The sequence below is a fragment of the Panicum hallii genome, chromosome 7, assembly GCF_002211085.1.
Source record: "Panicum hallii strain FIL2 chromosome 7, PHallii_v3.1, whole genome shotgun sequence".
Classification (NCBI taxonomy): domain Eukaryota; kingdom Viridiplantae; phylum Streptophyta; class Magnoliopsida; order Poales; family Poaceae; genus Panicum; species Panicum hallii.
Genome location: NC_038048.1, coordinates 20182168 through 20208810, shown reverse-complemented (window position 1 = coordinate 20208810; position 26643 = coordinate 20182168). Strand labels below are relative to the sequence as shown.

The 26643-nt window shown below is 45.6% G+C and overlaps 2 protein-coding genes and 1 long non-coding RNA gene across 6 annotated transcripts; 1 reads left to right on the top strand and 2 right to left on the bottom strand.

Moving 5' to 3' along the window:
- Positions 1-780: 780 nt before the first annotated feature.
- Positions 781-13465, bottom strand: LOC112901120 (ABC transporter C family member 4-like). 3 transcript variants are annotated; one of them, XM_025969958.1, is made up of 11 exons: positions 11294-13465; positions 5532-5852; positions 4723-4809; positions 3806-4408; positions 3507-3671; positions 3088-3382; positions 2390-2604; positions 2004-2309; positions 1579-1642; positions 1122-1361; positions 781-993 (listed from the first exon to the last, which is right to left on the bottom strand). In XM_025969958.1, exons 1-11 carry the CDS (start codon positions 13427-13429, stop codon positions 875-877), a joined length of 4551 nt encoding a protein of 1516 aa, XP_025825743.1. In that variant the 5' UTR covers positions 13430-13465; the 3' UTR covers positions 781-874. The 3 variants fall into 3 exon arrangements, with proteins under 3 accessions (XP_025825743.1, XP_025825746.1, XP_025825744.1); XM_025969961.1 differs by lacking the exon at positions 781-993 and adding an exon at positions 1793-1836 and having other exon boundaries at positions 1128-1361; XM_025969959.1 differs by lacking the exons at positions 781-993; positions 1122-1361 and having other exon boundaries at positions 1606-1836.
- LOC112901121 lies at positions 11617-22855 on the top strand. 2 transcript variants are annotated; one of them, XR_003230248.1, is made up of 5 exons: positions 11617-11752; positions 14878-15022; positions 15091-15382; positions 15461-15595; positions 22083-22854. It is a non-coding gene; the product is annotated as an uncharacterized LOC112901121 (long non-coding RNA). The 2 variants fall into 2 exon arrangements; XR_003230249.1 differs by lacking the exon at positions 11617-11752 and adding an exon at positions 13402-13538 and having other exon boundaries at positions 22083-22855.
- On the bottom strand, positions 17657-26563 carry LOC112901119 (ABC transporter C family member 4-like). Its single transcript, XM_025969957.1, has 11 exons — positions 24321-26563; positions 23262-23582; positions 21704-21790; positions 20752-21387; positions 20488-20652; positions 20063-20357; positions 19251-19465; positions 18868-19173; positions 18709-18772; positions 18358-18597; positions 17657-18168 (listed from the first exon to the last, which is right to left on the bottom strand). Exons 1-11 carry the CDS (start codon positions 26442-26444, stop codon positions 18053-18055), a joined length of 4569 nt encoding a protein of 1522 aa, XP_025825742.1. The 5' UTR covers positions 26445-26563; the 3' UTR covers positions 17657-18052.
- Between the last annotated feature and the right edge of the window lie 80 nt (positions 26564-26643).

Sequence of the window (26643 nt, the reverse complement as noted above, 5' to 3'; positions counted from 1 at the left end):
CTTCACCCGAGCGTTGGTGTCTTAACACAAACCAATTGACCTTCGTCAAGCTTAGTCCCTCGAAACACTATCCCGAATTCCAACTCTTTATCCTTGCATCACATAGAGTTCCATATAGGTTTGTATCGCAATTAAATCATTAATGAAACCCATTCTTTTCAAATCTTTGCAGCATATATCTTCTATTGATAAATTTTCTATTTCTTCACAGGATATTCCCTTCTAGTGCTATGATATTGTCAACAAGCTTCATTTGGATATGAGAATAAATTATTGTTATCAAGCACATGACTCAATCCATACAGTACCCTTTAATTGTCAATATCATCACTTTAATCATAGCCTTGTCACATGAGTCTTTTCTTTCAATATATTTTATCACAAAGAATCCATTGATACGATAATTAATTCCTGCTCATATTTAACAAAAATCATTAGTTCTTTTGATCGTGATTTCATTCAATTCACCAAAACGCACTAGTGGTTTCATTCAATTCACCAAAACGTACTAGGGGGTCCAGATGCACTTTCAGAGTTGCATACACCAACTAACTCAATCCAAAAGTTTAGGCCGATGGGAAGAGATGGGCAATTAGCTTATACTTCAAACACTCCCCTCACATGCAGGTTCCACTAGGCCGGTTCCATTAGGCCTCAAACGTGGAAATAGAAGTTGGCAGCAATTATATTTTTTAATCACGCCCGTCAAGATTCGAAGTCGAGACCTCTGGCTTTGATACCATATTGAGCTGCATACACCAACCCATTCAACTCAAAAGATTAAGCTAATGGAAGATGTGGCCAATTCACTTATTGGTTTGTATAGTTTTATAACTCAAATTGTATCAGTTGTAAACTGAATAAATTGTATGATTTACATTCCATCAACTGGATGCATGCTAGAAGAGCGATTTGCATGCTCCTGAACCATCGCTCCAAAGAGCGACGGTCTCCCCATCAATTTTGAGGGCGCATCAAACTCTCTCACTAGTCCTGAAAAAGATTGACACATAAAAAAGTTTAAACAAGAGGAAGACATAATGTTGACATAATGCATAATTTATTTCTTGAGAAAATAATTCAGGGAAATGCAGAATTGATAGATCAGTGCAAGGAGCTACCTGCATCTAATACCAAAACTTTATCACTGTCCATGACAGTCGGTATGCGATGTGCAATGCTGATGACAGTGCATTCAGCGAACTCCTCTCGGATGATTCTCTGGATTGCTGCATCCGTTTGTAAATCAACAGAAGCTGTCGCCTCGTCCATAAAGAGGATCCGACTACGTTTCAGTATAACGCGGCCGAAGCAGAGGAGCTGCTTCTGCCCTACACTCCAGTTCTCCCCCATGTCGGCAACTGTGTGTGAACAAGAAGCAACAAGTATTGAATGATAACATATTCATCTCGGTTCCCACTATTGAAATATTTCCTTGCAGATCCCAAAACTAGTACGGTTTTCTCAAATATGATTGTGAATTGGATTTTGAAACCGGCAAGTCCCCAACTGAATAACAATTATCCTTTGATAAAAGAAACACACACAAAAAAGCTATATGTTCAAAAAGTAGCAAACCTAGTGCATCAAGCTTCTCGGGTTTTGAAGCTACTATATCCTTTAGCTGGCAACGCTCGAGGGCCTACAGGAAAATAAAAAATATAAACATAACAGGCTTGATAGAAGGAGAAAAAGAAATAGTTACGCATCCAAGAGGAACGCGCCGGTCAACCGGCCGGCCACCGCGGTTTTGACCGGGCAGATGAGATAGAAGAGAGAAAAAGGAGCTGACATGTGGCCCCACTGCCACGTGTTGTCCACGTCAGCGAAACCACCCTTCAAAACAGCCGGATAGCCATACATAAACGGTTTTGATAATTGGATGATTAAGAATATCCGATTTTAAAGTTGCATGGTCAAAATCGAACTAAAACGATAGTTTCAGACGATAATTGGATGGTTAAAAATAGATTTTTCCTTTTGAAAAACAGAGCTTGTGCTACCTGCCATATCTCAGCCTCAGAATACCTCCCAGTTGGGTCTATGTTGCTCCTTACAGTTCCCTCGAAGAGCACAGGTTCTTGGGGAATCACACCAAAGCGAGACCTCAGATCATGAAGCCCCAAAGTGCAGATATCAACACTGTCGATAATGATACGTCCTTCTGCAGGCTCCACAATCCTGAATAAGGCCTGCACTAAAGTCGACTTGCCACTGCCAGTCCTTCCCACAACTCCGATCTTTTCCCCGCTCTTAATACTTACTGTAATACCTTTCAAGATTAGAGGTGTATTTCGACGATACCGAACCTGAAAAGAGTTGTTCTTATTGCTCATTCATCTTAACTATTTAAAGTACTAGGGAGTGATACAAACAAAATAATACTGACCTTCAGATCTTTCACATCAATATCTCCTCGGCTGGGCCAATTAGGTGAGGGAAGGCAATCTGCAACCTCCCATGCTGCCTCAGAAGGGAGAGTACTATACTGATGTACCCTCTCTACAGCTACCATATCATTTTCAACCATACAGCTTATGAGAATCGTGTAGTACACCAAGGAATTGAGAGAAAGACCATAGGAAAGGGACATGCCAACGAATTCTGCATCACAAATTAAGTCATGTATTTGAAGGTTATGAAGATTTGATGAGAAAGCATATCAAGTTATAACTTCCGGTAGAGTTCATCATCTGAAATCCTTCTTTAGTATTCAGCTTGAAACCATACTATAAAGCAACATTGAACTCGTAAAAGCTTGATTTGACATGCTTCAGCGAACAGTCTATATATGCTCCAACAATACTCCTAAAAAGATTGAAACATCTGCAAGGGACTGCATTTGAGTTTCGGGTATTTGAATAATCAGGAAAGGAACCTCTAAGGTGACATCTATGCTTAGTATTCCCAAAAAAATGGCAAGAACGACCTTGCTAAGTTATTATTCCTAGAAGACTTCACGAGAACCTCTATTCTTAGCAAGTGACTGTACACTTATATACATAGTACATAGGTATACATTGTATACTATGTTCCCTATCGAACAATCTTTTACAAGTTCCAGACTAATTGAGATTATAATATTACCTTTCTTGATGAAATTGCTGGGCAAGCTGATCATGAGAAAAGCAGTTATAGACAAAATAAGTGTGCCAATTAGCTCCAAGCGAAATCCAAGCCACTCATTAGCCGCATAATTATGAAAAGACATGCGCAAATTCGAATTAATTCTGTCCAAGTTGGTCTGGTAGAACTCATCCTCCTTTCTAAAGCACCTGACAGTTGGAGCACCCAAAAAGGTTTCAGTCAAGTGATCAGTAACTGGTGCCTCTGTTACTCCTTGAAGACGAGTTAACTCTCGAGATGTTGCAATATAATGGTTCTGAGAAACAAGAAAGAAGACAAAAACAAAATTCAATTTAACATTATTCAGTTGAGTCTAGTACTTGAGGAGTATTAACAATGATTTTAGTCATCTGAGAGAAGTCAGGGTAGATGGACCATACCCGATACCAAATGTTCAAAAACAGCAGTGGAAGTACTGCTATGACCGACGGCCATGCAACTTGGCAAGTAACAGCAACGCTGGTAATCACTGAAATGCACAATGATGTGGCAAAACCAATATAAAACACAAGGACAATATCAATTTTCAGTTGGTCTGAAGATGCCTGATGAAAAGTGTGAATGGTTAGCACCGCTTCAAAAGAACAAGGTGATTATGTAAATAAGTTGCTTCAAAAGGTGATTGTGTAGATAAAGCACAACAAAGCAACTACATGGCTCGTTGCTACAAACTACATACCCGGCTTAGGATCCTTCCTGAAGGAGTGGTGTCGAAGAAAGACATCGGAGCTCGTAGAACGCTATCAAACATCTTGTTGAAAAAGGCCTGGGCTGATTGAAGGCCCGAGAATGTCACAACAAGATTGCTAATCATTCCGAATACAATTGTAGCAGCAACTATTGAAACATAAACACCAAGAAATAAGGAAGTGTTAAATATGGCGACTCCTGATGTTTCATATGACAGCCAGTAGTTACTCGCCATACTGCAGCCCTCTGAAAGCAGTGAGACTGCTAAAAGGACCAGAACTCCCCGCCAACCCCAGGCCTCTGTCATATATAACTTGTACACACGCCAGCTGACTTGGCCGCTTTCCCTTTCCTCTTCCTGGATCAGCTTAGAGGAATTTGTTTCTTTGTTCTGTGCAATGGCAGTCATCTCGCCACTTTCATTTCTGGACTTGGTATCCACAGAAGTCTCGGTGTTCTGATCTAGGCAGCCTTGTTCCTTAGCCATCTCCATTGAACTATGATGAGCAGTGACAAGAACCGAAAACTCTGAGGAGGATTCTATTAATTCATGATAAGTCCCAGACTGGATGACTAGCCCATCTTTCATTACCTGCATGTTTACACACAGGTTAGTGGCGTTTAATTTCTATTATATTAGCCATCAGTAATATTAGCACGGCACGTATCATTGGGGTGGTATCATATACAGTGCATGTCTATGGCCAAAGCAAACTGAAAGGATTTAAAACGCTTAAATAAAGATCTGTTATATGTTTTCTAGGAAATACAGATGTGAATATCACTGTTTTGCCCTACTTCAAACCAAAAGAAACATTGTTACAACCATTGTAATTGGATAATATGTTTAACTTTATTTCTAATCTATTTCCTCAAAGTATATGGAAGATCAAACATGAAACTTACAAATACTGTATCCACATTTTGCAAGAAGTCCACTTGGTGAGTGACAAGAATAACAGTCTTATTCTTGAGTGTGCCCTTCAGACATTCCTGCAGAACATAACCAAGTGTCAGACTACAGCTGAAGAGCTGGGATGAAACACTAACCATAGTTCTCTATTTACTTGCAAGAACTTTCATTTGGAATAAGGAATGTAACAATGAAGCATAAACAGCGCTGAGAATAAAGTAGGGCATGAGTCCACCCTATCATGAATAAATTACATGTCATCATGATGCTGCACAAATTATGCATTCTTACTGAACTTTACATACATTATTGTTCAAGGTTCCATTTAATTAATTTAAAAAAGTCATCATTCTTCTGTCAGTTTCTCTGATAAGTTCTCATATGCAACATATCAAGATATAATTTGCATGATTTCCAAGGTCCATAGTGTTGGTTTTAAACTGCCATATGCATTGGCATGGCAACGTATTAGAAAATGTTTTAGAGGGCCCAACACTTGAAGCTCACTTAGCCAAATAGCCCAAATGCTTTTCTTAGAAAATGAAAATTGTTTCCGCACACAGCCAAATACTCTGTTTAAAAAACTTAATACTGGAGTTCTCCAATATGAGCAATTAGAGCCCATGTGCTTTGTTGTGCATTTGAACCTCTCTTGGTTGTGCAATTACAGCCCATTGGATACCTAGCATAGCTTTGTATCCCATTTCTCATTTGTTGCCTCACTTAATTTTTTTTGAAGTTTAAAATATGTATAAAATGAAATTGCCAAAATATAATATTAAAGGAAAAGACTAGGCTTCACCATGAAAATAGTTGATCCAGTATGAGCATCAACTGCGCTAAAGATGTCATCAAGAAGATATATATCGCAATCTTGATAAACTGCCCTTGCAAGCTGGATGCGCTGTTTTTGACCCCCACTGAGATTGATCCCTCGCTCACCTATTTCAGTCTGGTCACCGAAATCCATCATTTCCAAATCCTTTTCCAGGCAGCAAGCATGTATGATTTCTGAATATCTCTCTGGGTGCATTGGCTTTCCAAACAAAATGTTCTCTTGAATGGTTCCATTTCGGATCCAAGCAGTTTGCGCAACAAATGCTGTGCTTCCATATATGCTAACCTGTATCAACGAGAAACAGAGATAAGACAGAAGTTACATGTTGTGAACAAGAACCCATAATATTAGGTCTTGCATATGTTATTTGGCAACAAATAAGATGCAGAAAACTCAATTTTAGTGTTGTAATGCGAAAACAAAATGAGATATACAATGTTCATAGTTGGACACCCTCTTGCATTTCTCCTAGAAGATATGGCAATCTGTTAAGTATCACTAAATGTGCAGAAAAAGAGATGGAGATCAGCATCAATATGATGAATCACCTTTTAGGACCTATGTCTGGAATTTTAGGCTTGATCCATTTGGAAATTAAAAAATTCCTAATAAATCTCAAAAGCCCATGTGTGCATAAGAAAGTGGTGCAAACATGCGTGAATGGCCCGTCGAAATCCGGCCCCCCTCCTTGCGGGCCGCGGCTTACTTTTGTGATTTTTTTTACTTAGGCTATGAGTCTACGAGATATGGAAACCTAATCAATTTAGATCGCGACCTCGCGAGACCGTGCAGCTCTCCTATATATACGACCCTATTTTACACCTAATCAAGTTAGGCCTTTTGCCTCCACATCGTTGTTGCGATGTTGTCGTAGTCTTCTCCATCCCAAGCGCCAGCGTGCACCAGCGAATAGGAGAGCAAGTCTCCGAAATCCTTCGCTTTTGAGATCTTGCACCGGGAGAGACAAATAAGGATTTTAGGAAGCGTTCTGCGCGACTGCTCAAGATATTCGCCATTCCACGTCTTCCAATCAACTCACCCGTCATATGGGCTAGCCACCTTCATCGTCGACTACTACAGCGGGTTGTCATCGACAAGGCATATGCTCCAGCCACGGCTTCCTCTCTGCATACGCTCAGTACTGTTGGAATAGCAGCAAATATAGAATGAGCAGGAAGGGAAACAGGGAGTGTTTAGGCAGCTCATAGTTTTATTTTGGGACTGTAGGAACTGAGAGGAGAGGCTCGGTTCATTTGAAGCAAAAGCTTACTTCTTTAGATTGCATATGGGTACATATATATAGTGGAGACCTAACACTGCTGCTGTTGTCCAGCAATGTTGAAAAAAATCAACTTAACTACTGCTACTTGCTGTCCAAGGCAGCTGCTAGACTTACTTGCTGGCTAAGGAACTTGTAGTCTAAGGACTGACCTTGCTGACCAAGGACTTACCATGCTCACCAAGGGAAGTACAGGAAGCTAACTTATTGTAACCAGACTAGAAAAATACTAGATAAGTAAGCTAACATATGGATTATTTCTAAAATTCTCCCCCTAATCCTTGTGTCCATCTTGGATTTTGACCATTTCAATCCTTGCATCTCATGGAAGCAAACTCACCCTAATGCCTTCGTTAGGATGTCTACGAGTTGGTCCTTGGTGCTGACAAATTCAGCAAAGATGCTCGCGGTTCTCCAAGCACTCGCGGATGAAGTGGTACCGTGGTCCTCCTAGTGGTGTGCGAACTCATCGGAGGTGAATTCGTGACTATTATGTGCAAATCACGCACAGCCGCCTATCACACTATGCTTCTGCTGCCACCTGAATGCTACGAATCGACGCCATCGCGTCGCCTTTCCTATTTAGGAGGACCAACAACATGTAACAGGTGAAGTCATCGACTAGCAATAGGAAGTAGCGGTGTCCACCAGGTGTCGCAGGTGTGATCGGACCGCAGACATCACCATGGATGAGGTCGAGGCATCCTTCAGCTTGGAAGTTCACCTGCTTGGGGAAGGGCGTGCGACAATGCTTGGTGGTGATGCAGACGTCGCAAAGCTGGTCCGCATGCTCAAGCTTTTGCAGCCCACGCACCATCTTGTGACGAGACATGCGTCGTAGTGCGTCGAAAAAGATGTGGCCGAACCAGTCATGACATCGCCATGTGTCATCATTATGTTAAGCGGTGAGGCCGATGCGGCACGCGACATCAAGGCGCGGCACGTACAGATGATTGGCGCCGCGCAACACTTTGGTGAGCAGCCGTTACTGCCGATCCTAAATGTGAATCATGCTGAGTCGATATAGATCATGGCACCATTCTCATCTAACTGGCCAAGGCTCACGATGCTGTTACCGAGCCGCAGGATGTGGTAGACACCGGTGAGGACCTTGTGCGCGCCATGGTTGCCGGTGAAGGCGGCAGAGCCATGGCCCTGGATGCTTACCACCGAGCCATCGCCAAACTTGACGGAGCCGACCATGAACCGATCGAGGTCGGAGAAGACATCCACGTAACCCGTCATGTGATTGGTGGCCCCTGTGTCAAGGTACCACCCATCAAGATGCTCGGCGTCATCGTCCACTGCTCCAAGGGACGCCTGCGCACACGGCTCTTCGAGGTGCACACCCTCCGACACCACCGAGAGCGTGCAAACATGCGCCATAAGGAGTGTGGGCTTCTCGTCGTCCCCATCAGCTTGGGTGAGGTGTGCCTGCGCCTTCTTGGGCTTGCGGAAATCCTTTGCCCAATGCCCAAAACGACCGTAGTTGAGTCACCTATCCTTGTCGTCGTCATTGCCTCCATCATTGGTGTCGGCGCGCAAGCCTGCTTCTTGCGTGGTGTGGGAGCGACGTCTTCCACCGCCACTGGACTTGGGAGGCTTGGAGCTCCCCTCGCTGTTGTGCCTCTACTTCATCCGAGCGAGCCATTGCTCCTCGGTGAAGTAGAGCTTGCCGCCGGACAACAAAGGCTGATTTGGGGCTGATTGTGGCGGCATGTCATCGCGATCATCGACAGCCTTTAGCCATTCTGTCACCTCCTCGATCGTGAGCTTTGCTGTGTCAAGAAGAGTCTCGATCGACATTGTGATCTGCAAGTACTTCTTGGGGACAACACGCAGCAGCTTCTCAACGGATCGTTGCTCGTCGATGTTGTCATCGTAGATGTTCAATGAACTTATCAGGCCGGAGAGCGCGAAGCGCGAAGTCGTCCACTTGCTCGTTGTCGCGGAAGGAGAGCACCTCCCACTCACTACATAGCCACTGTAGGGTTGTCTTGCGAGCGTGATCAGAGTCGACGTGAATCGACTGATCGCTTCCCACAGCTCCTTGGACATCTTCTTCATCGCCAAGGTGGGGACCATCTCCGCAGGCATGGCAGAAAGAATGGTGTCAAGCGCCATGCGATCCTCCTGGTGATCAGCATCGCCATGCTGGACCGCTTTCTAGAGGCCTCAGGCCTCCAACTTTACCTTCATGAGGAGGCTCCAATCCTCATAGTTGCTGCGCGTCAGCTGCGGGAATGGCGTGCCGGCCACCTCCTTTACCACGCTGGACAACCACATATCCACAGGAATGGCGACGATACGTCTGCCGCACGGGGCTGCAGCTTAGACCATTCCCAGCCAGAGCTGACGCCATGGATCAACAACCTCAGCTCTGGTACCAAATGTTGGAATAGCAGCAACTATAGAGTGAGCAGGAAAGGAAACAGGGAGTGTTTAGGTAGCACATAGTTCTGTTTTGGGACTGTAGGAGCTGAGAGAAGAGACTTGGTTCGTTTGAAGCAATAGCTTACTTCATTAGATTGCATATGGGTACATATATATATAGTGGAGACCTAACACTAATGCTGCGATCCAGCAATGTTGAAAAAATCAACTTGACTACTGCTGCTTGCTGTCCAAGGCAGCTGCTAGACTTACTTGCTGGCTAAGAATCTTGTTGACCAAGGATGGACCTTGTTGACTTAGAACTTACCTTGCTGATCAAGGGAAGATAAGGAAGCTAACTTATAGTAACCAGACTAGATTAATACTAGATAAGTAAGCTAACACAAGGATTATTTCTAACAAGTACATATACTATATTTGGATCTAATTTTTAAATATGTATCCTGAGATCCTGGTTATGTTGTTGATACTTTCTAGTATGTTAGATGTATACATGCTAATTCTTGCTTGTCATGATTTACTTGTTTCGGAATGTAATACTACGATTGTCTAATTATTCAACACTATATGTTCCACCATTGAGTGAACAGTATAACTTTCTTACTACATTTTCTTGTCTAGATTAAGTTCAACTGCTCTATTATCTTTAATTTCTAGATAAGCTTGTCTGTTTAGAGAACAAAACTGAACTTGGAGCTTTTCTGCTGTAACTTGCTCTATTATCTTTTTTCTAGGAAACTCAAATACTAAAGATTTCCTGATGCAATTCCATCTGACATGGTACTTACAGTTGAATTAAAAATCTTACACAAGACAATGTACTACATAAGCCTAGCTGGTTAGGATAGAAAAAAAAAACAGGAGGAGAACCTCTTCTAAAACTTGCTCTAATTTCTATCTCGGAAACTGAAATAGTACATATTTGTATTGGCATATTTGTGTCAGAACAGATAAATCTGGATAACGTCCATTCTCTGTAATTGTTTCTTCAAATTGTTTGATCTAACTGTACTGCACCAAATTAATGCCGAGTTGCAACTTAAAGAGTTAATAGCTGTCATTTGTCTGGTGGTTGCATCATCTGAGTTGGATCGTATCAGGTTCTTATAGCCTTATAAGTTTACCATCTGGTACATGGCTAAAAGAAACTTCGACAGCTGTTGATAACAGAGCTTTGCTGAAAGAGGAAATTTCATATTTGACACTCATATAATGAGTGGTTCCTTCTTTGACCCTCAAATTTTTTTGTTCACTGTCTGACATTGAGTTAAACTTTCATTCCTTTTTCAACACCGCCATTTGTTCCATCGGTTACGTGTCGTGAACAGTAACCCGTGAATGCTTCTAATCTCTTTTTTTAACCAAAACCACATACAAATCACCTCAAAAAATCATAAAACCTTTTCTTGGTATACAAGAGATGGAAACGAACCTATTTTGCATAAAAACAGATATTGAACATTTTAATGTCTAAACTAAAATTCACCAAATTAGGCTACTTTTGAGGATTATCTGAATTTTTATGGCACAAAAGTACTTCAAAAAAAATGTGTAAAAGTACCTGATATTCCTATTGCATCTAGTTAGCCATAGCCACTGTGATGTGCACTACTTCTTATTAAACATTTACTAGATCAGATCCAAGCAACCCAAATCTAGCGCTGCTCCTACTCCTGTTGTGTGTGTAAGATAATTGTCCTTTTCTTGAAGGAAGGATAATTGTTGTTTGTAGCGTTACTAAGATGTGGTGAGCACATGATTGCTGAGCTAATTTGGTACTACTGTAGTATACATTAGTTACTAGCATTATAAAGCAAAAACTATGACATCAAGATCTGATGAAATCATTTCTTGGAAAATTTGGGTCCAGTGATTGCATCTACAATCTCAACTACTGGTCAGAGCCTGCAGAGAATCTCTGTTCCCCAGGAAGCTGCCAGAATGTGCCGCCAAGATCATGAGCACAAATTAGTCCATTTGATAGTCACCAGCTCTTTCTCTATGTTTTCTAGTGATTGGATTTTGGATCTCAATGAGAGGTAGGTGCACTCACCTTGCCTGAGAGCTTGTGCATCTCTCCCATGATGCAGGACAGCAGCGACGACTTGCCGGACCCCACCATCCCAACTACCGCCACGAGCTCACCCTTCCTCACCTCCACGTCAATCCCCTTCAGCACCGTCTCCATCTTTGGCTCCTCCCCATGGCCATTATGCTCCGAACCATGGCCCGGCTCGCCATTGTTTGCCTCGCTGGCCGGCACGTCCCAGGCAAACACACCACCCTGCACCTTCACGGCCACCGCGCCAGCGGCAACGCTCTCGACGCGATCGACCGCCGTGCCGTCGATCTCGGTCTCCGACAGGAACTTGTTCAGCCGGCCCAGCGACACGAACGCCTGCAAGGACGAGACCATCGTCTGCGGGAAGTCCCGCATGGGGGCGTTGAGCATGCTGAAGAAGGACGTGGCCGTGAACACCTTGCCGGCGTCCAGCACGCCTCCGGAGGCGAGGTACGTCCCGAACACGAGCACGGTCATGCCGAGCGGACAGCTCGAGAACACCACGTTGTTGGCACACATGAAGAGCGTGAACTTCACCAGCCACCCCACCTCGGCCTGCCGGAGCTCGCGCACCTTGCCACCAAACGTCTCCTCCCAGGCCTGCAGCTTGATGACGCGCATGTGGCTCAGCATCTCCGTGAGGGCCTTGATGCGGCTGTCGCGCACGCCAATGAACTTGATCTGGTAGTCCAGGCTCAGCTTGTTGGCGAACGCGGTGATGACGGTCGCCGCGGCGATCACGGCGAGCGTCAGCAGCACGGCGGCGCCGAGGTAGGTGTAGAGGAGGAGCAGCGCCACCATGATCTGCAGCGGCATCTGCCACAGGCCATGGAGCCCGTGCATGGCGGAGGAAACCAGCCCGGCGTCCACCTGCATGTAGTTCACGATGGCGCCGGTGCCGTGCGCGCGGCGCGCCCCGGTGGACAGGCGCAGCGACTTGCGGTACAGCGCCGTCTGGAGCGCGCCGCGGATGCGCATGCCCAGGAGCTGCCCCTGGAAGTTGTAGTGGTGCGCCGACAGCGTCTGGGCAGCCTTGCCGACGAGTAGGATGAGAACTAGCCGGAGGCCCTCCCATGGCGTCCCGCCGCGGCGGACGAACTCGACGAACCGGTCGATGAGCGACGGGCCGACGTACATGGCCGCGATGTTCGCGAGCCCCAGCGCGGCGGTGAGCACGAACTGTGGCCAGAAGGACAGCCACAGCGCGATGGCCACCGGATGCCGCGACCGCTGCGCCGGCCAGTTGGACATGAACAGAGCGTACGACGCCTCGGCGCGGTGGCCGGCAGAGACCCGGGGAACGTCATCGGCGGCGAGAGACTTGGCTGCGTACCCCTTGGAGATTAGCGGGTTGATCCAGCTGAACGTCGCGCGCGACAGGAACGACGCGGCGGCGTACGGCGGGGCTAGCGCCTCCGCGCTGTTGCGGTCCGATTCACCATCTCCCGCGCTGGCGTCACGGCCGGTGAAGCCGGTGACCGCCACGTACGCCAGAGGCAGCGAGACGAGCAAACCTGCAAAGGCGAGGACGTCATCTGGGAAGATCAGCGAGCCGTCGGCGCTGCGGACCGCCGCCGAGGCGGAAAAGAGCGCGGCGCCGACAGCGGTGGCGAGCCAGAACACGCGGAGATGTGCCGGAGGCGCGGCGGCGGCCGGAGCATCTCCTCCTGCCCCTCTCACCACAGAGGCCACGGTCCACGCGGCCACACCGTGCGCGACGGCGTGGACGGCGAGGAAGGCGAGCTCGACGGCGCGCCACGACGTGCCCGGCTGGAGCACTAGCGCGAGCGCGAGGAGAACGACGGACGCCGCCGCGAACACGGCCGAGGCCGCGAGCGCGAGAGCGTAGCGGAAGAGCGGCGGCGAAGTCTTCGGCTCCTGCAGGAGCGCCTCGCGCTCGGGTGCAGCCGCCGGCCCCGACTCTACGCTGCGTGGGCGGCGGGCGGCGAGCACGAGGGAGGCGACGAGGAATACGAGGTCCACGGCGCCGAGGAGCGCGCGCTGCGGGCACGGGGAGAGGATAAGGAACGCGAGCCAGCCGCCGAGGGAGCCGGACGGCGGCGCGCACGCCGTGGAGGCCAGCCACCAGGGAAGCGCCATCTCGTGCTGCCTGCCTCCACTGCCCATGCCCAGCTCGGGTTGAACTGATGGATCTGAGCATGTGCGAAGTTTGTTGGCTGTTGGGAGCCTTCAATGCTGGGTATTTTATGCCACCTAAAACTCTGGAAGCTGGTAGGTAAGAAATAATCTAATTTCAGTCTAACATCTGGCTCATTTTGAAGTTGAATTCAAGCCTGATCCGTTCAAATTCTATTTTTTCTTCTAAATTATTTTTATTTCCAGGAAATTTTAGTTAAATGTTGTTAAATTTAATGGAATAATTTAAACCTTGATTTTAATTTTTGAAGGAAATTTTGGCATTTCAGCGGACAGAGAAATTTCTTGAACTTCGGAAAAAAAATAAACACCTTCAATCCTAGCAAAGGCCCTTCCTCATGCATCGTTTTTTTTTTACCCACAATCTGTCTTCCATAATTTTATTCTCAAATAATATATCTTCCTGGTGAGATAGAAGGATTACAAAATTATATCGCAATGCACCAAAAAATGTAAAAATCTCATGATCGGTGTCGGTGAGCACACTGGTGCGGGGTATGTCTTCTAGTCTTAGGGGGGTTAGGGGGTTCCCGTTTTCAACATGATTGTCCTTTAAAGCTGAAGTCAATAGTATAAAAAAGTACTTGTAGTAGCTAAGTTTCCACAATCCTTTTATCATGTACCACACGTCCGCAACCATCCATAGCTACTACAGAATGCTCCCACACAATCATCACTTATGAAAAAGAAGCTTCTGTTCTATTTAAGCAGAATCAAAAGAACCAATTTTTATCTCGAGAACTAACGGCATCTAGATTATTAATTTAGTCTCTCGAAGATGCTTATAGGGATGGGTTTGCGTGCGTGTATTTATAAGGGTGAATGTACGTGTATGTATGTGAGCATCTGCGTTTGCACTATATTTTGAAATAAAAAGAATAACCTTTGAGAGGAAGAATGATTTGAGCTCACTCGTAGAGGTGGTAAAAACTCCAGGTAGAAGCTGGCCGCCCAGAGTTCTGTTGGCTCAACGGCCTCCGAAGAAGGCCGGGTCAAGGGACCGTTTGAGAGAGAGAGAATGATACTTTGCGGATGCCTCCAACCGAGGTTTTCATCAGATACAAAATTGGTAGGAATAACGAAGTGGTCCATTTCTATGTAAGATAAGATATGTTGTTGCGGCATGTAATTCTCATTTGATGGCAAACACGGAAATACAACGCTTTGTGCTTGTAAGCTTACTCCTACAATTTATTTTTCCTTTCTTTAGATGCTGTGTATGCTAGTGTGCCTAAAACTACATGTATACTGCCGCAGTACGACTAATCAGGGCAGTGCAGAAGGATCTCAGATCCAATATATATTATATATTTTTAGCTCAAAATTATATAAGATAGCCTGACTTTTTAAAGCCTGGCCCTTAAATTATGTAGGTTAAATTTTAAGTTATTTACCACCCTGGTTATACACCAATGCAGACTTATGTTGCGGGGACGTCTTTAGGAACTAATGGACCATGCTCACCTACGAAGCCGCTTGTGTTGAATGCACCAACTACCTCGTCTCTGATTTGGGTCACGAAACCGCGGCAATCAAGTCTGGCTCTGAATCATGGAGACAAAGGTAGTAGGTGTATTATTTTACATGTACTGATCATCTTATTTCCACACAAGCTGACTCAAGGTTTGCAGATACTGGTGAGTTAGATCAAGTGGAGTTGAACCGACTGTCTAAGGCTGGATCGGTAATCCGTAGTACTGGATGGCATCGACCAGCAGGAGGGCATTGCATTGGAGGGTGTTGGACAGCAGAAACAGGACGTACACCGACCATATAGGGGGTTGGAAACCTCCTCACATGGTGCTTCAGCCTGTACCAAACTGTCAGCACTCAGCCCCGTCGAGGTGCAGGAGCTGCGAGTGGAAAGTAGTCTACTTAGGACGGAGGGCAACACCATAGCAGCTCCGTACATGGCAAGCCAAGGTACGCCCGGTTCAGGCCCCATGTATTTAGAAGGCAAACGCCGCAGTATCAGGTCTAATTTTACATCATCTGCTGAAGGCATTGTTGCAGCTGATGAGATCGTGATGGATAGAGCTATGAAGAGGGTAGCGGTTTGAAACTTGGATAGCCGGATCAGCCAAGGAAATACAGAGTCATAGCCTCGCCTTTCATCTCCCTACACAGCGATGTCAGGTATAGCATCGCCTTCTCCGCTTACCATTTGTTCGTCACCCAAAGAAAGAGGCTATCAAACCTAGCTAGCTTAGGTTTCTCTCTGGGTAGAAATAGCGATGCAATCAATATGTCTTTTAGTGCTCTGAAAAGAATGGAGGTAGATAAGAGAATCATGGTTCCGAAGCCTGTTGGAAAGAACCATGTGCAACAAGATACACTTAAATCCTTTCGTGCTTAGTGAAAGTGAAAAAATGAAGATGACAATTCTCTTCTTGCTCACTTTGGTACGAGAAATAACGGAAGTTGATCTCGATGACCCTGACCTAGCCACAAGAATCTGTGACCATAGGGAATCGAGTCGCAGGTCAAAATCATCTTCTAAGAAAGCAAAGGATCGGAAAAGGGTTAATAAGATAAAACAAAAAAACATGTTACTCCATGAAAGGTTTCTATTAGGGCCCCGTTTAGATCACTTCAAAGTTCCAAATTTTTACACTCTCTCTCCATCACATCAATTTTAGGACACATGCATGGAGCAGTAAATATATGTAAAAAAAATAACTAATTGCACAGTTTAATTGTACATCACGAGACGAATCTTTTAAACCTAGTTAGACCATGATTAGATAAAATTTGTCAAATACAAACGAAAACGCTACAGTAGCAAAAAGTTCCAAATGTTATAAAAAGTTACGATCTAAACGGGGCCTAGGTCTCCCCGACTTGATTAAATACTGTTACACTTCAGAAGCCATCAAAGAAAACAACCTCGATTTTGTTGCAGTTATTTTTTCGACCAAGGGGATTTCCCCGAATTTCATTACCATGCAACGAAATTAACAAAAGAGCTGCCTCAGAGGGGCCAGCGAAACTGAAAAGAACCCACAGCGGGAACACCCAGAGACCTGTCTCCACATACCCCTAGCAGCCTGCCCTGCCAACAGCAAAGACTGAAACGAGGGAAGTCCTGCACAAGATCCACGCAGTAATATCTTGCACAAGATCCACGCGCGCCCCCTGGGAGCCATATTAAGGGCAGATAGCTGGTCCACCACCCCCTCCCCTGTCTTGTGGATGGAAATGGAGCGCCGTGTTTTTGAGCAGTTCGGCCCCTTCCTCCAGCATGGCTTGATCTTCCTCTTTTTTAAAGGTGCTCAATCTTACTATAGTAATTGGAGGTTTCGAAAGCCTCCACGTGGAGCCACCTATAAATAGAGAAAATTCTAAAAATTCTCATAATACATCCGGCAATCAATCTGACAACTCTAATTATAATAGCTATTGAATCTATTATTTTTTCTAATAAATTACTCACATCTGTCATTATGAAAATAGACTAAAGTAATCCCCTAAAGATGTATCTAAATTATCCATATCTGCCATTATAAAAAAATAATCTAAAGTAACCCCCTAATCTTCATGCAAATTACCCACACATACCATTACAAAAATAATATTAAATAACCCTCTAGGTTTGTATATAAATTATCTAATTATATTATTATTAAAAGTTAAAGTAACTCATAAATCTGATTCTTGGTTATATAATTATAACAAAATCTTAAAGTGCACCAATATAAAATTATAAATTATTATGTCTATCACTATTAATATATTATTTATGTTATTGCTTATATAAAAATATTACCATGGCGCGTGTCATATGTGGGGAAGATATAAGAATACTAATTTTTTATTGTTCACATAGTTCAAACAGATGGTTCAATTAAATATATATCAAATACATATGAAGGTGTAATACAAAGTGAAAAATATTGTTACTAACTAAACATATTACAACTAGGTAATGATGAGTATGTATCTTTAGAGTATTGTACGTTAAAATATTTAATAGATGAAATAGAGCATGGGATAGATAATTATAATTATTATCTATAAGTCTTATTTCCATATTAATTCTAATTAATCTGCGCGGGAGCACGGGTTGATAGGCTAGCAAGAGATAAAAGAGCATGCTAAGCAGATAATCTCGGTAGGAGATCTAACTATTTTATTCTCAAAGCATATTTTATTTTTTATTTTTCCAAAGACTCCAGCAAATGGCTGCCAAGCCTGGCATGCAGAAATTTTCCCCGTGGGGGAGGTGTATTTTTATCCACACCCAGAACTATTCCATCGAGCTCGGTCTACATTGAGCTCCCACACACCCAGAGAGGGGAAGAATGAGAATAGCAACAGCAGATTTCTCAACTATCCAGCTGCTTTTGATCCTTTGCGGATGCCTCCAACCGAGCTTTTCAGCAGATACAAAATTGGTGGGAATGCTAACCAAGTAGTCCATTTCTATGTAAGATAAGATATGTTGTTGCGGCATGTAATTTGCTCATTTGATGGCAAACAGGGAAATACAACACTTTGTGCTTGCAAGCTTACTCCTACAATTTATTTTTCCTTTCTTTAGATGCCGTGTATGCTAGTATGCCTAAATTTATCCTATATATAGACACTATGGTCTCATTCATCCGTTCCCTGCAAGCTAGAAGACCGATTTGCGTACTCCTGAACCATCGCGCCAAAGAGTGATGGCCTCCCCATCAACTTGGAGGGTGCGTCAAACTCTGCCACCAGCCCTGATACAGATAAACACGTAGACAAAAGGTTGGACAGAGGCACAAAATCTTAATACAGGCAATCGGCTCCCCATTTCCATTGGTCAATGGAGAAATGTAACCTAGCCTAAAGTCTGATGGCGAAACGTAACCTAGTCTAAAGTCTAAACTAATGTAGGAAAGGTAGGCAAGACCAGTGCACAGTCCTACCTGCATCCAACACCAGAACTCGGTCGCTGTCCATGACAGTTGGTATGCGATGTGCAATGCTGATGACGGTACATTCCGCGAATTCCTCTCGGATGATCCTCTGGATGGCTGCATCTGTTTGAGAATCAACCGAAGCCGTTGCCTCATCCATGAAGAGGATCCGGCTGCGTTTCAGTATAACACGGCCGAAGCAGAGGAGCTGCTTCTGCCCTACACTCCAGTTCTCCCCCATATCGGCAACTGTGATGAACAAGCAATGAGCAAGAAAACGTTATTCATCTGTTGTCCTGAAACAAGAGCACAATTTATCTTTTATATAAAACAAGAGCATCTGTTCGCGAAATAGCAAACCTAGTGCATCAAGCTTCTCTGGTTTTGAAGCTACTATATCCTTTAGCTGGCAACGCTCGAGAGCCTGCAGGAAAATAAAAATATATATATAAACACAACAGGCTTGATAGAAGGGAAAAAAGAAATAGTTCATGTTTTGAAAAACAGAGCTTGTACTACCTGCCATATTTCAGCCTCGGAATACCTCCCAGTTGGGTCTATGTTGCTCCTTACAGTTCCCTCAAAGAGCACAGGTTCTTGGGGAATCACACCGAAACGAGACCTCAGATCATGAAGCCCCAAAGTGCAGATATCAACACCGTCGATAATGATTCGGCCCTCTGCAGGCTCCACAATCCTGAATAACGCCTGGACTAAAGTCGATTTGCCACTGCCAGTCCTTCCCACAACTCCAATCTTTTCCCCACCCTTAATACTTACGGTAATACCTTTCAAGATTAAAGGTGTATTTTGACGATACCGAACCTGAAAAGAGTTTTACTTATTGCTCATTCATCATCACTTAAAGTACAAGGGAAATATACAAGCAAAATAATACTGACCTTCAGATCTTTCACATCAATATCTCCTTGGTCCGGCCAATTTGGTGAGGGAAGACAATCTGCAACTTCCCATGCTGCCTCAGAGGGGAGGGCACTGTACTGATGCACCCTCTCTACAGCTACCATGTCATTTTCGATCATGCAGCTTATGGAAATTGTGTAGTACACCAAGGAATTAAGAGAAAGACCATAGGAAAGGGACATGCCGACAAATTCTGCATCAGAATTGTGTTTATTAAGCTCCCAAAGGATCAAACAGAAAACATATAGTGATACAACTTTCAATAGAATTCGTCAGTGATCCTTTTTGCGTATTCAGCCTCATATATACAACGTTGTAACAGCAAACTCTTAATACATGACATGCTTTCAACAAACTATTAACGCTTCATTGTTTTTTTTGCGGGTATATTAATGCTTCATTGTTGATGGAAACATCTATGAAAGACTGCACTCAAGGTTTGGATATTCAGACAAAGTCATGCTATCAAGTTCATCCCAGTGACACAATTCATTCACACACAGCAAATAATTTTTTTAGTACATTCTTCCTGAATGTGACATCCATTACAATTAATTTCAGAGAAAAGACAAGAATATTTACTACATTATAGAGAGTTTAAATGTCCAAACCAGGCCTAACAGACCATATAAAGTTAATTGCCTTGTCACAACAATTAGAGGTTTCATCAGCTTAGCATGGACATGAGTACCAATTCTACTCTACCCCATGACCACAAAACTTTATGAGTATGCAACTAATTGAGATCACAACTAATTGAGATTGCAACTAATTGAGATTACAACATTACCTTTCTTGATGAAATTGCTAGGCAAGCTGATCATGAGAAAAGCAGTTATAGACAAAATAAGTGTGCCTATTAGCTCCAGGCGAAATCCAAGCCACTCATTCGCTGCATAATTGTGGAAAGACATACGCAAATTCGAATTGATCCTGTCCAAGTTTGTCTGGTAGAACTCGTCCTCCTTTCTGAAGCACCTTACAGTTGGGGCACCCAAAAAGGTTTCTGTGAAGTGATCAATAATTGGAGCCCTTGTTACTCCTTGAAGACGAGTAAGCTCTCGAGAAGTTGCAATATAACGATTCTGAAAAACATGATGAAAAAGAAAGAAATCCAATTTATCATTAATTTTGTTACTGAGTGTTGTATTGATGTTGAGTAGTTTGAACAGTGATTACAGTCATCTGGGATGCGTTTTGGTATTTGGATCATACCCGGTACCAGATATTCAAAAGCAGTAGAGGAAGCACTGCTATGACTGACGGCCATGCAACTTGGCAAGTAACAGCAATGTTGGTAACCACTGAAATACACATTGATGTGGCAAAACCAACATAGAACACAAGGGAAGTATCAATTTTTGATTGGTCCGATGATGCCTGTCAAAGGTAAAAGGTTAACATAGCTTTTCAAGGAGTAATTATGTGCATAATGTACAAAAAATAGATTCTATGCTTAATTGGATATACAACACATACCCGGCTTAGGATCCTTCCTGAAGGAGTGGTGTCGAAAAATGACATTGGAGCTCGTAGAATGCTGTCAAACATCTTGTTGAAAAAGGCCTGGGCTGATTGAAGCCCCAAGAATGTCACAATAATAGTGGTGATCATTTCCAGTATAATCGTAGTAGCAACTATCGAAACATAAACACCAAGAAATATGGAAGTATCAAATACAGGGCCTCCTGATGTTTCATATGACAGCCAGTAGTTACTAGCCATACTGGAGCCCTCTGAGAGTAGTGTCACGACCAAAATGACCACAACCGCCCACCATCCCCAGGCCTGTGTCATGTATAGCTTGTACACACGCCAGCTTACTCGGCCACTCTCCTTTTCCTCTTCCTGGATCAGCTTAGAAGAACCTGCTTCTTTGTTTGTTGCAGTGCCAACTGTTTCACCATTTTCATTATTGGATTTGGAGTTAACAGATGGGACATCTAAAGATCCAGTGGAAGCATCAGTGCTCTCTGTATTCTGAACATGGCAACCTTGTTCCCCTGTTGTCTCCATGGAACTATGATGAGCAGCAACTAGATCTGAAAAATCTGAGCATGATGCTAGTAACTCACGATAGATCCCTGACTGGATGACTAACCCATCTTTCATTACCTGCATGTTGACACACAAGCCAATGCAGTTTAATTTCCAGTAGCCATCAACAACATAAGCATGGTATCATCAGTGTAATATGATTATATATCATATGCTCACAGCAAAAGAAATCTGAAGATAGACATGCATTAAGATATATCTATTTTCAAGTAACCATAGATGTGAATATTACTGTTATTTCCATACACCAAGAAAGAAAACATTGCTACTAACTATAATAAAAGCAAAGTTTTGCTAAGTTTACATGTTGAAGGAAGAATGCATTACTAATCTGTTTCGTCAAAATGTAACATGGACAGTTCAAAAGACTTACAATTATAGTATCCACATTTTGCAAGAAGTCCACTTGGTGAGTCACAAGCAACACGGTCTTATTCTTGAGTATGCCTTTCAGACATTCCTACATACAAAGCCAAGTTATAGAGTACAGCTTAAGAACCTTAATCAAACACTGACCACAATTCTACTTGCTTAGAAGACCTTTCTTTGTAGTAACAAAAAAAATAAATAGCATTGGTAAATCAAGTAGGTCGTGATCCACCTTATTGTGAACAGATTCCATACCATCATGGTTCTGCATAACCTATGCGTGCTAGCTTGCTGAATTGTGCAGATTGTGATGCAAGTTTCTGTCTGTTTATTTACAGTACTCATCAATCTTCTGTCAATTTCTCTAATAAAATCTCATACAGGGTTGCAAATTCTTTCTTTGGTTTGCTATTAAACGACGTGTTTGGACAGTGGATCGCCTCGCCAAGCGGGGTCTGCCTCACGAAGCTGCTTTCCCACTTTGTGACCAGGAACAGGAATCTGCCCAACACCTCCTGCTCACTTGTGTGTTCACCCGACAATGCTGGGCGCTGATCTCTCAGCAGCTGAGCCTGGCCATCGCCGGGCCTGCCACCTTGACGACCAGTCTGTCCGCTTGGTGGTGCTCTACTATCAAGTCTGCGCCAAGAGAATGCCGTAAGGGCCTAAACACCCTAATCATCCTGGTCACATGGGAAATCTGGAAGCACCGAAATGCTTGTGTGTTCGAGGGAGCTCAACCAAGTGTTCAGTGGCTCCTGCAGACAGTGTCTAGTGAGCGTGTTCTCTGGTGTTTGGCAGGAGCCTCCAAGCTCAAAGAGCTCCTTGATAGATCGCAGCCCCCGGCCCTTTAGGTTTTGGTGGGTGGTGGTCACGGTTTGTTTTTCTGTAAGACACTGCTAGTGGCGTGAGTTGTAACTGAGTCCAGGGGTGGTCTAATCCATGCAATCTTTCTTTTCTTCTATCTTAAATGAAATGACGTGCAGTCCTCGTGCAGTCCTCCTGCGCTGTTCGAGAAAAAAAAACCCTCATACAGGGCATGTCAAAATGTGTAATTTGCATGGTCTGAAGAGTCACTGCACATTTAAACAGAGAAACAGAGCAAAGGAATACAAGCCACTGAGCAACAATTGAGCATTTCCCCATGACAAGTTGTGATTTTTCACATATAAGGCATGGTGAATAAGTGTAAAGTTTTATTTTTCTCGAGCACTACAGGCAAAGAGATTAAACAGACCAAATGCATGCACAATGGGAGAGCACATTAGTAGATATCAGAACAATTTTATTCAAGGGCCAATTCATTACTTTTTTGACTTTACAATGACATTTGTTTTTTGGTATCTGATGTTGAAATATCGTTCTCATTTCTGAATATTGTATGTCGGTACAAGATCTAGCCAATGTGTTGTGTTGCAATCATTAAGTGTCCACAAGTTTTCTAAAGTGTATTTATATTTACCAAGAACGGTTACAATACTCGCACTTATTTCAAATTTAAATAACTGAATGATTTTGCCAGAACGTAATATAAAAATGAGACGAAAGAGATTAGGCTTCACCATGAAAATAGTTGATCCAGTATGAGCATCAACTGCGCTAAAGATGTCATCAAGAAGATATATATCGCAATCTTGATAAACTGCCCTTGCAAGCTGGATGCGCTGTTTCTGACCCCCGCTGAGATTGATCCCTCGCTCACCTATTTCAGTCTGATCGCCAAAATCCATCATTTCCAAATCCTTTTCCAGGCAGCAAGCATGTATGATTTCTAAATATCTCTCTGGGTACATTGGCTTTCCGAATAAAATGTTCTCTTGAATGGTTCCATTTCGGATCCAAGCAGTCTGAGCAACATATGCTGTGCTTCCAAATATGCTAACCTAAACCAAAGAGAAAATGGAGATAAGACAAAAGTAAAATGATCTGAAAAAACATATTGGCATAATAGATGTGAATGAATATGTTACTTCGCCACAAATAATATGCTTAAACCATAAATTTTTGGAGCAAAAAAATTATATTTAAAATGTAAATGTTTGAATTTCATGATGCTTTTCACCTAGTCGAGCTAACCATCCATTTATATTAACTCTCCAACATGTATAATATTAATTCTCCATCAGAAAGATACTGCTAGCATAACTAAAATTTCTGGATATAGTTATCAATCAGAACTTAGCATATATAAGCTGGATAATCCTTGTTATTGTGCGAAAGAATCTTTTTCATAACATTATTAAGCAATGGTGACAGTCAAGTTGGTCATGTATTGTTCTAGTATACCAGAGTTTCTAGCAGGTTCTTGAACCCGACCCCACCAACTATTATAACAGCGGCCTGTAATTAGAAGGTGGACCAAGCAATACGCTACAACTGCAATGGACAGAAACTTTCAAAGCATCACAGCCTGATTGGAGTCCAAGTCCAACCAGGATCCAAGCCACTTCCATCCAAGGTATCGAACCATCCCCACGTCGCTACCACCTTATCAAACCTTCGGAGACCGGAATCAGAAACTGACAATTATATTTGGACGGCGAGGATTTCACTACGTGGCTACCTACAGGGCGGCCACAATAAGATTTGGATCAGAACACCACTAGAGTCAGCACACTCACCTTGCCGGAGACCTTGTGCATCTCTCCCATGATGCAGGACAGCAGCGACGACTTGCCGGAGCCCACCGTCCCGACCACCGCCGTGAGCTCACCCTTCTTCACCTCCACGTCAATCCCCCTAAGCACCGTCACCAGCTCCGCCCCATTTCCTTGGCCATTCGTCTCTACTGCGCCATGGCGCGCCTGGCTTTTGACGTTGTCCCTCGTCACCTCGCCGGCCGGCACGTCCCACGCAAACACCCCGCCTTGCACCTTGACGGCCACCGGTTCCTCGGCGCCGCCGCTCTCGACGCGCTCCACGGCCGTCGTGTCGATCTCGGCGTCCGTCAGGAACTTGTTCAGCCTGCCGAGCGACACGAACGCCTGCATGGACATGACGATCGTCTGCGGGAAGTTCTGCATGGGGCCTTCCAGCATTCTGAAGAACGCCGTGGCCGTGAACACCTTGCCGGCGTCGAGCTGCCCGCCGGAGGCGATGTAGGTCCCGAACACGAGCACCGTCATGGCGAGCGGGCCGCTCGAGAACACCACCGTGTTGGCGCACATGAAGAGCATGATCTTGGCGAGCCACCCGAGCTCCTCCTTCCGGATGTCGCGCACCTTGCCGCCGAACTTCTCCTCCCACGCCTGGAGCTTGATGACGCGCATGTGGTTAAGCATCTCGGTGATGGCCTTGACGCGGCTGTCGCGGACGCCCAGGAACTTGAGCTGGTAGGCCAGGTTGAGCTTGTTGGCGAACGCGGTGATCACGGTCACCAGGGTGATCACGGCGAGCGTCATCAGCACGGCGGGGCCGAGGTAGGTGTAGAGCAGGAGGAGCGCCACCACGATCTGCAGCGGCATCAGCCACAGGCCGTGGAGCCCGTGCATGGCGAAGGACACGATCCCAGCGTCCACCTGCATGTAGTTCACGATGGAGCCGGCGCCGTGCGCTCGGCGGGCGCCGGCGGTGAGGCGCAGCGACTTGCGGTACAGCGCCGTCTGCAGCGCGCCGCGGATGCGCATGCCCAGGAGCTGCCCCTGGAAGTTGTAGTGGTGCGACGCCAGCGTCTGGGCCGCCTTGCCGACGAGCAGGATGAGGACGAGCCGGAGGCCCTCCCATGGCGTCCCGCCGCGGCGGATGTACTCGACGAACCAGTCGATGAGCGACGGGCCGACGTACATGGCCGCAAGGCGCACGAGGCCGAGAAACGCAGTCAGCACGAGCTGCCGCCAGAAAGATAGCCACAGCGCGACGCCCACCGGGTGCCGCGACGCCGGCGACTCCGGCCAGTTGGACATGAACAGGGCGTGCGCCGCCTCGGCGCGGTGGCTGGGGGGCACCGGGGGCACGTCGTTGGCCGTGATGGACTCGGCTGCGTAGGCCTTGTTGATGAGGGAGATGATCCAGCTGAACGTCGCGCGCGAGAGGAACGACGCGGCGACGTACGGCGACGCGGGCGCCTCCTCGCCGTCGTGATCTGGCTCAACGTCTCCCGCGCAGGTGCCATGGTCGGTGAAGCCAGTGGCCGCTAAGTATGCCAGTGGCAGCGAGACGAGAAGGCCGGCAAAGGCGACAGCGTCGTCGGGGAAGAGCAGCGAGCCGTCGGCGCCGCGGACCACCGCCGAGGCGGAGAAGAGCAGGGCACCGAGCGCGGTGGCGAGCCAGAACACGCGGAGGTGTGCGTGGTGCGCTCCGGGGGCAGCTCCTGCTGGCCGCGACGCGGCGACGGTCCACGCGGCCGCTCCATGCGCGACGGCGTGGACGGCGAGGAAGGCTGCCTCCGCGGCGCGCCACGGCGTGCTCGGCAGGAGCAGGAGCGCGAGCACGAGGAGGACGACGGACGCCGCCGCGAAGACCGCGGAGGCCCCGAGCGCGACCACGTAGCGGAAGGGCGGCGGCGAAGGGCGATCCGGCTTCCGCAGCAACGCCTCGCGCTCCGGAGGAGCAGCCGCAGCCGAGCCTCCCCTGCGGAGGCGGCGGGCGAGGAGGACGAGGCAGGCGGCGAGGAACACGAGGTCGACGGCGCCGAGGAGCGCGCGCTGCGGGCACGGGGAGAGGAAGAGGAACGCGAGCGCGTCGGCGAGGGAGCCGGACTGCGGCGCAGCGCACGCCGTGGTGGCGAGCCACCAGGGGAGCGCCATCCCGTGTGCTGCGACTGCGAGGAGCTCGTTGGGGGATCCGTCGGGATCCGATTCGCATAGGCTACTCCTCCATTGGGAAAGCGAAATCCGTTGGGAGCTCCCGGATTCGTCGTGTTAGACTACTCGGCTTGTCTGTCACTCTCGTTCTTGACCTTGACCCCATCTAAAATGTTTCTTTTCTCGTTTCAAACAATGACAT

What these genes read in the sequence shown, in the direction of transcription:
- LOC112901120 (XM_025969958.1), bottom strand. Translation starts at nt 13,429, where the DNA reads ATGGGCAGTGGAGGCAGGCAGCACGAGATGGCGCTTCCCTGGTGGCTG. An exon ending in TTGATGTGAAAGATCTGAAG is followed by an intron (nt 2,310 to 2,389) that starts GTCAGTATTATT and finishes AACTCTTTTCAG; the next exon opens with GTTCGGTATCGTCGAAATAC. An exon ending in CTGAGGCTGAGATATGGCAG is followed by an intron (nt 1,643 to 2,003) that starts GTAGCACAAGCT and finishes ATTTTCCTGTAG; the next exon opens with GCCCTCGAGCGTTGCCAGCT.
- LOC112901119 (XM_025969957.1), bottom strand. Translation starts at nt 26,444, where the DNA reads ATGGCGCTCCCCTGGTGGCTCGCCACCACGGCGTGCGCTGCGCCGCAG. An exon ending in TTGATGTGAAAGATCTGAAG is followed by an intron (nt 19,174 to 19,250) that starts GTCAGTATTATT and finishes AACTCTTTTCAG; the next exon opens with GTTCGGTATCGTCAAAATAC. An exon ending in CCGAGGCTGAAATATGGCAG is followed by an intron (nt 18,773 to 18,867) that starts GTAGTACAAGCT and finishes ATTTTCCTGCAG; the next exon opens with GCTCTCGAGCGTTGCCAGCT.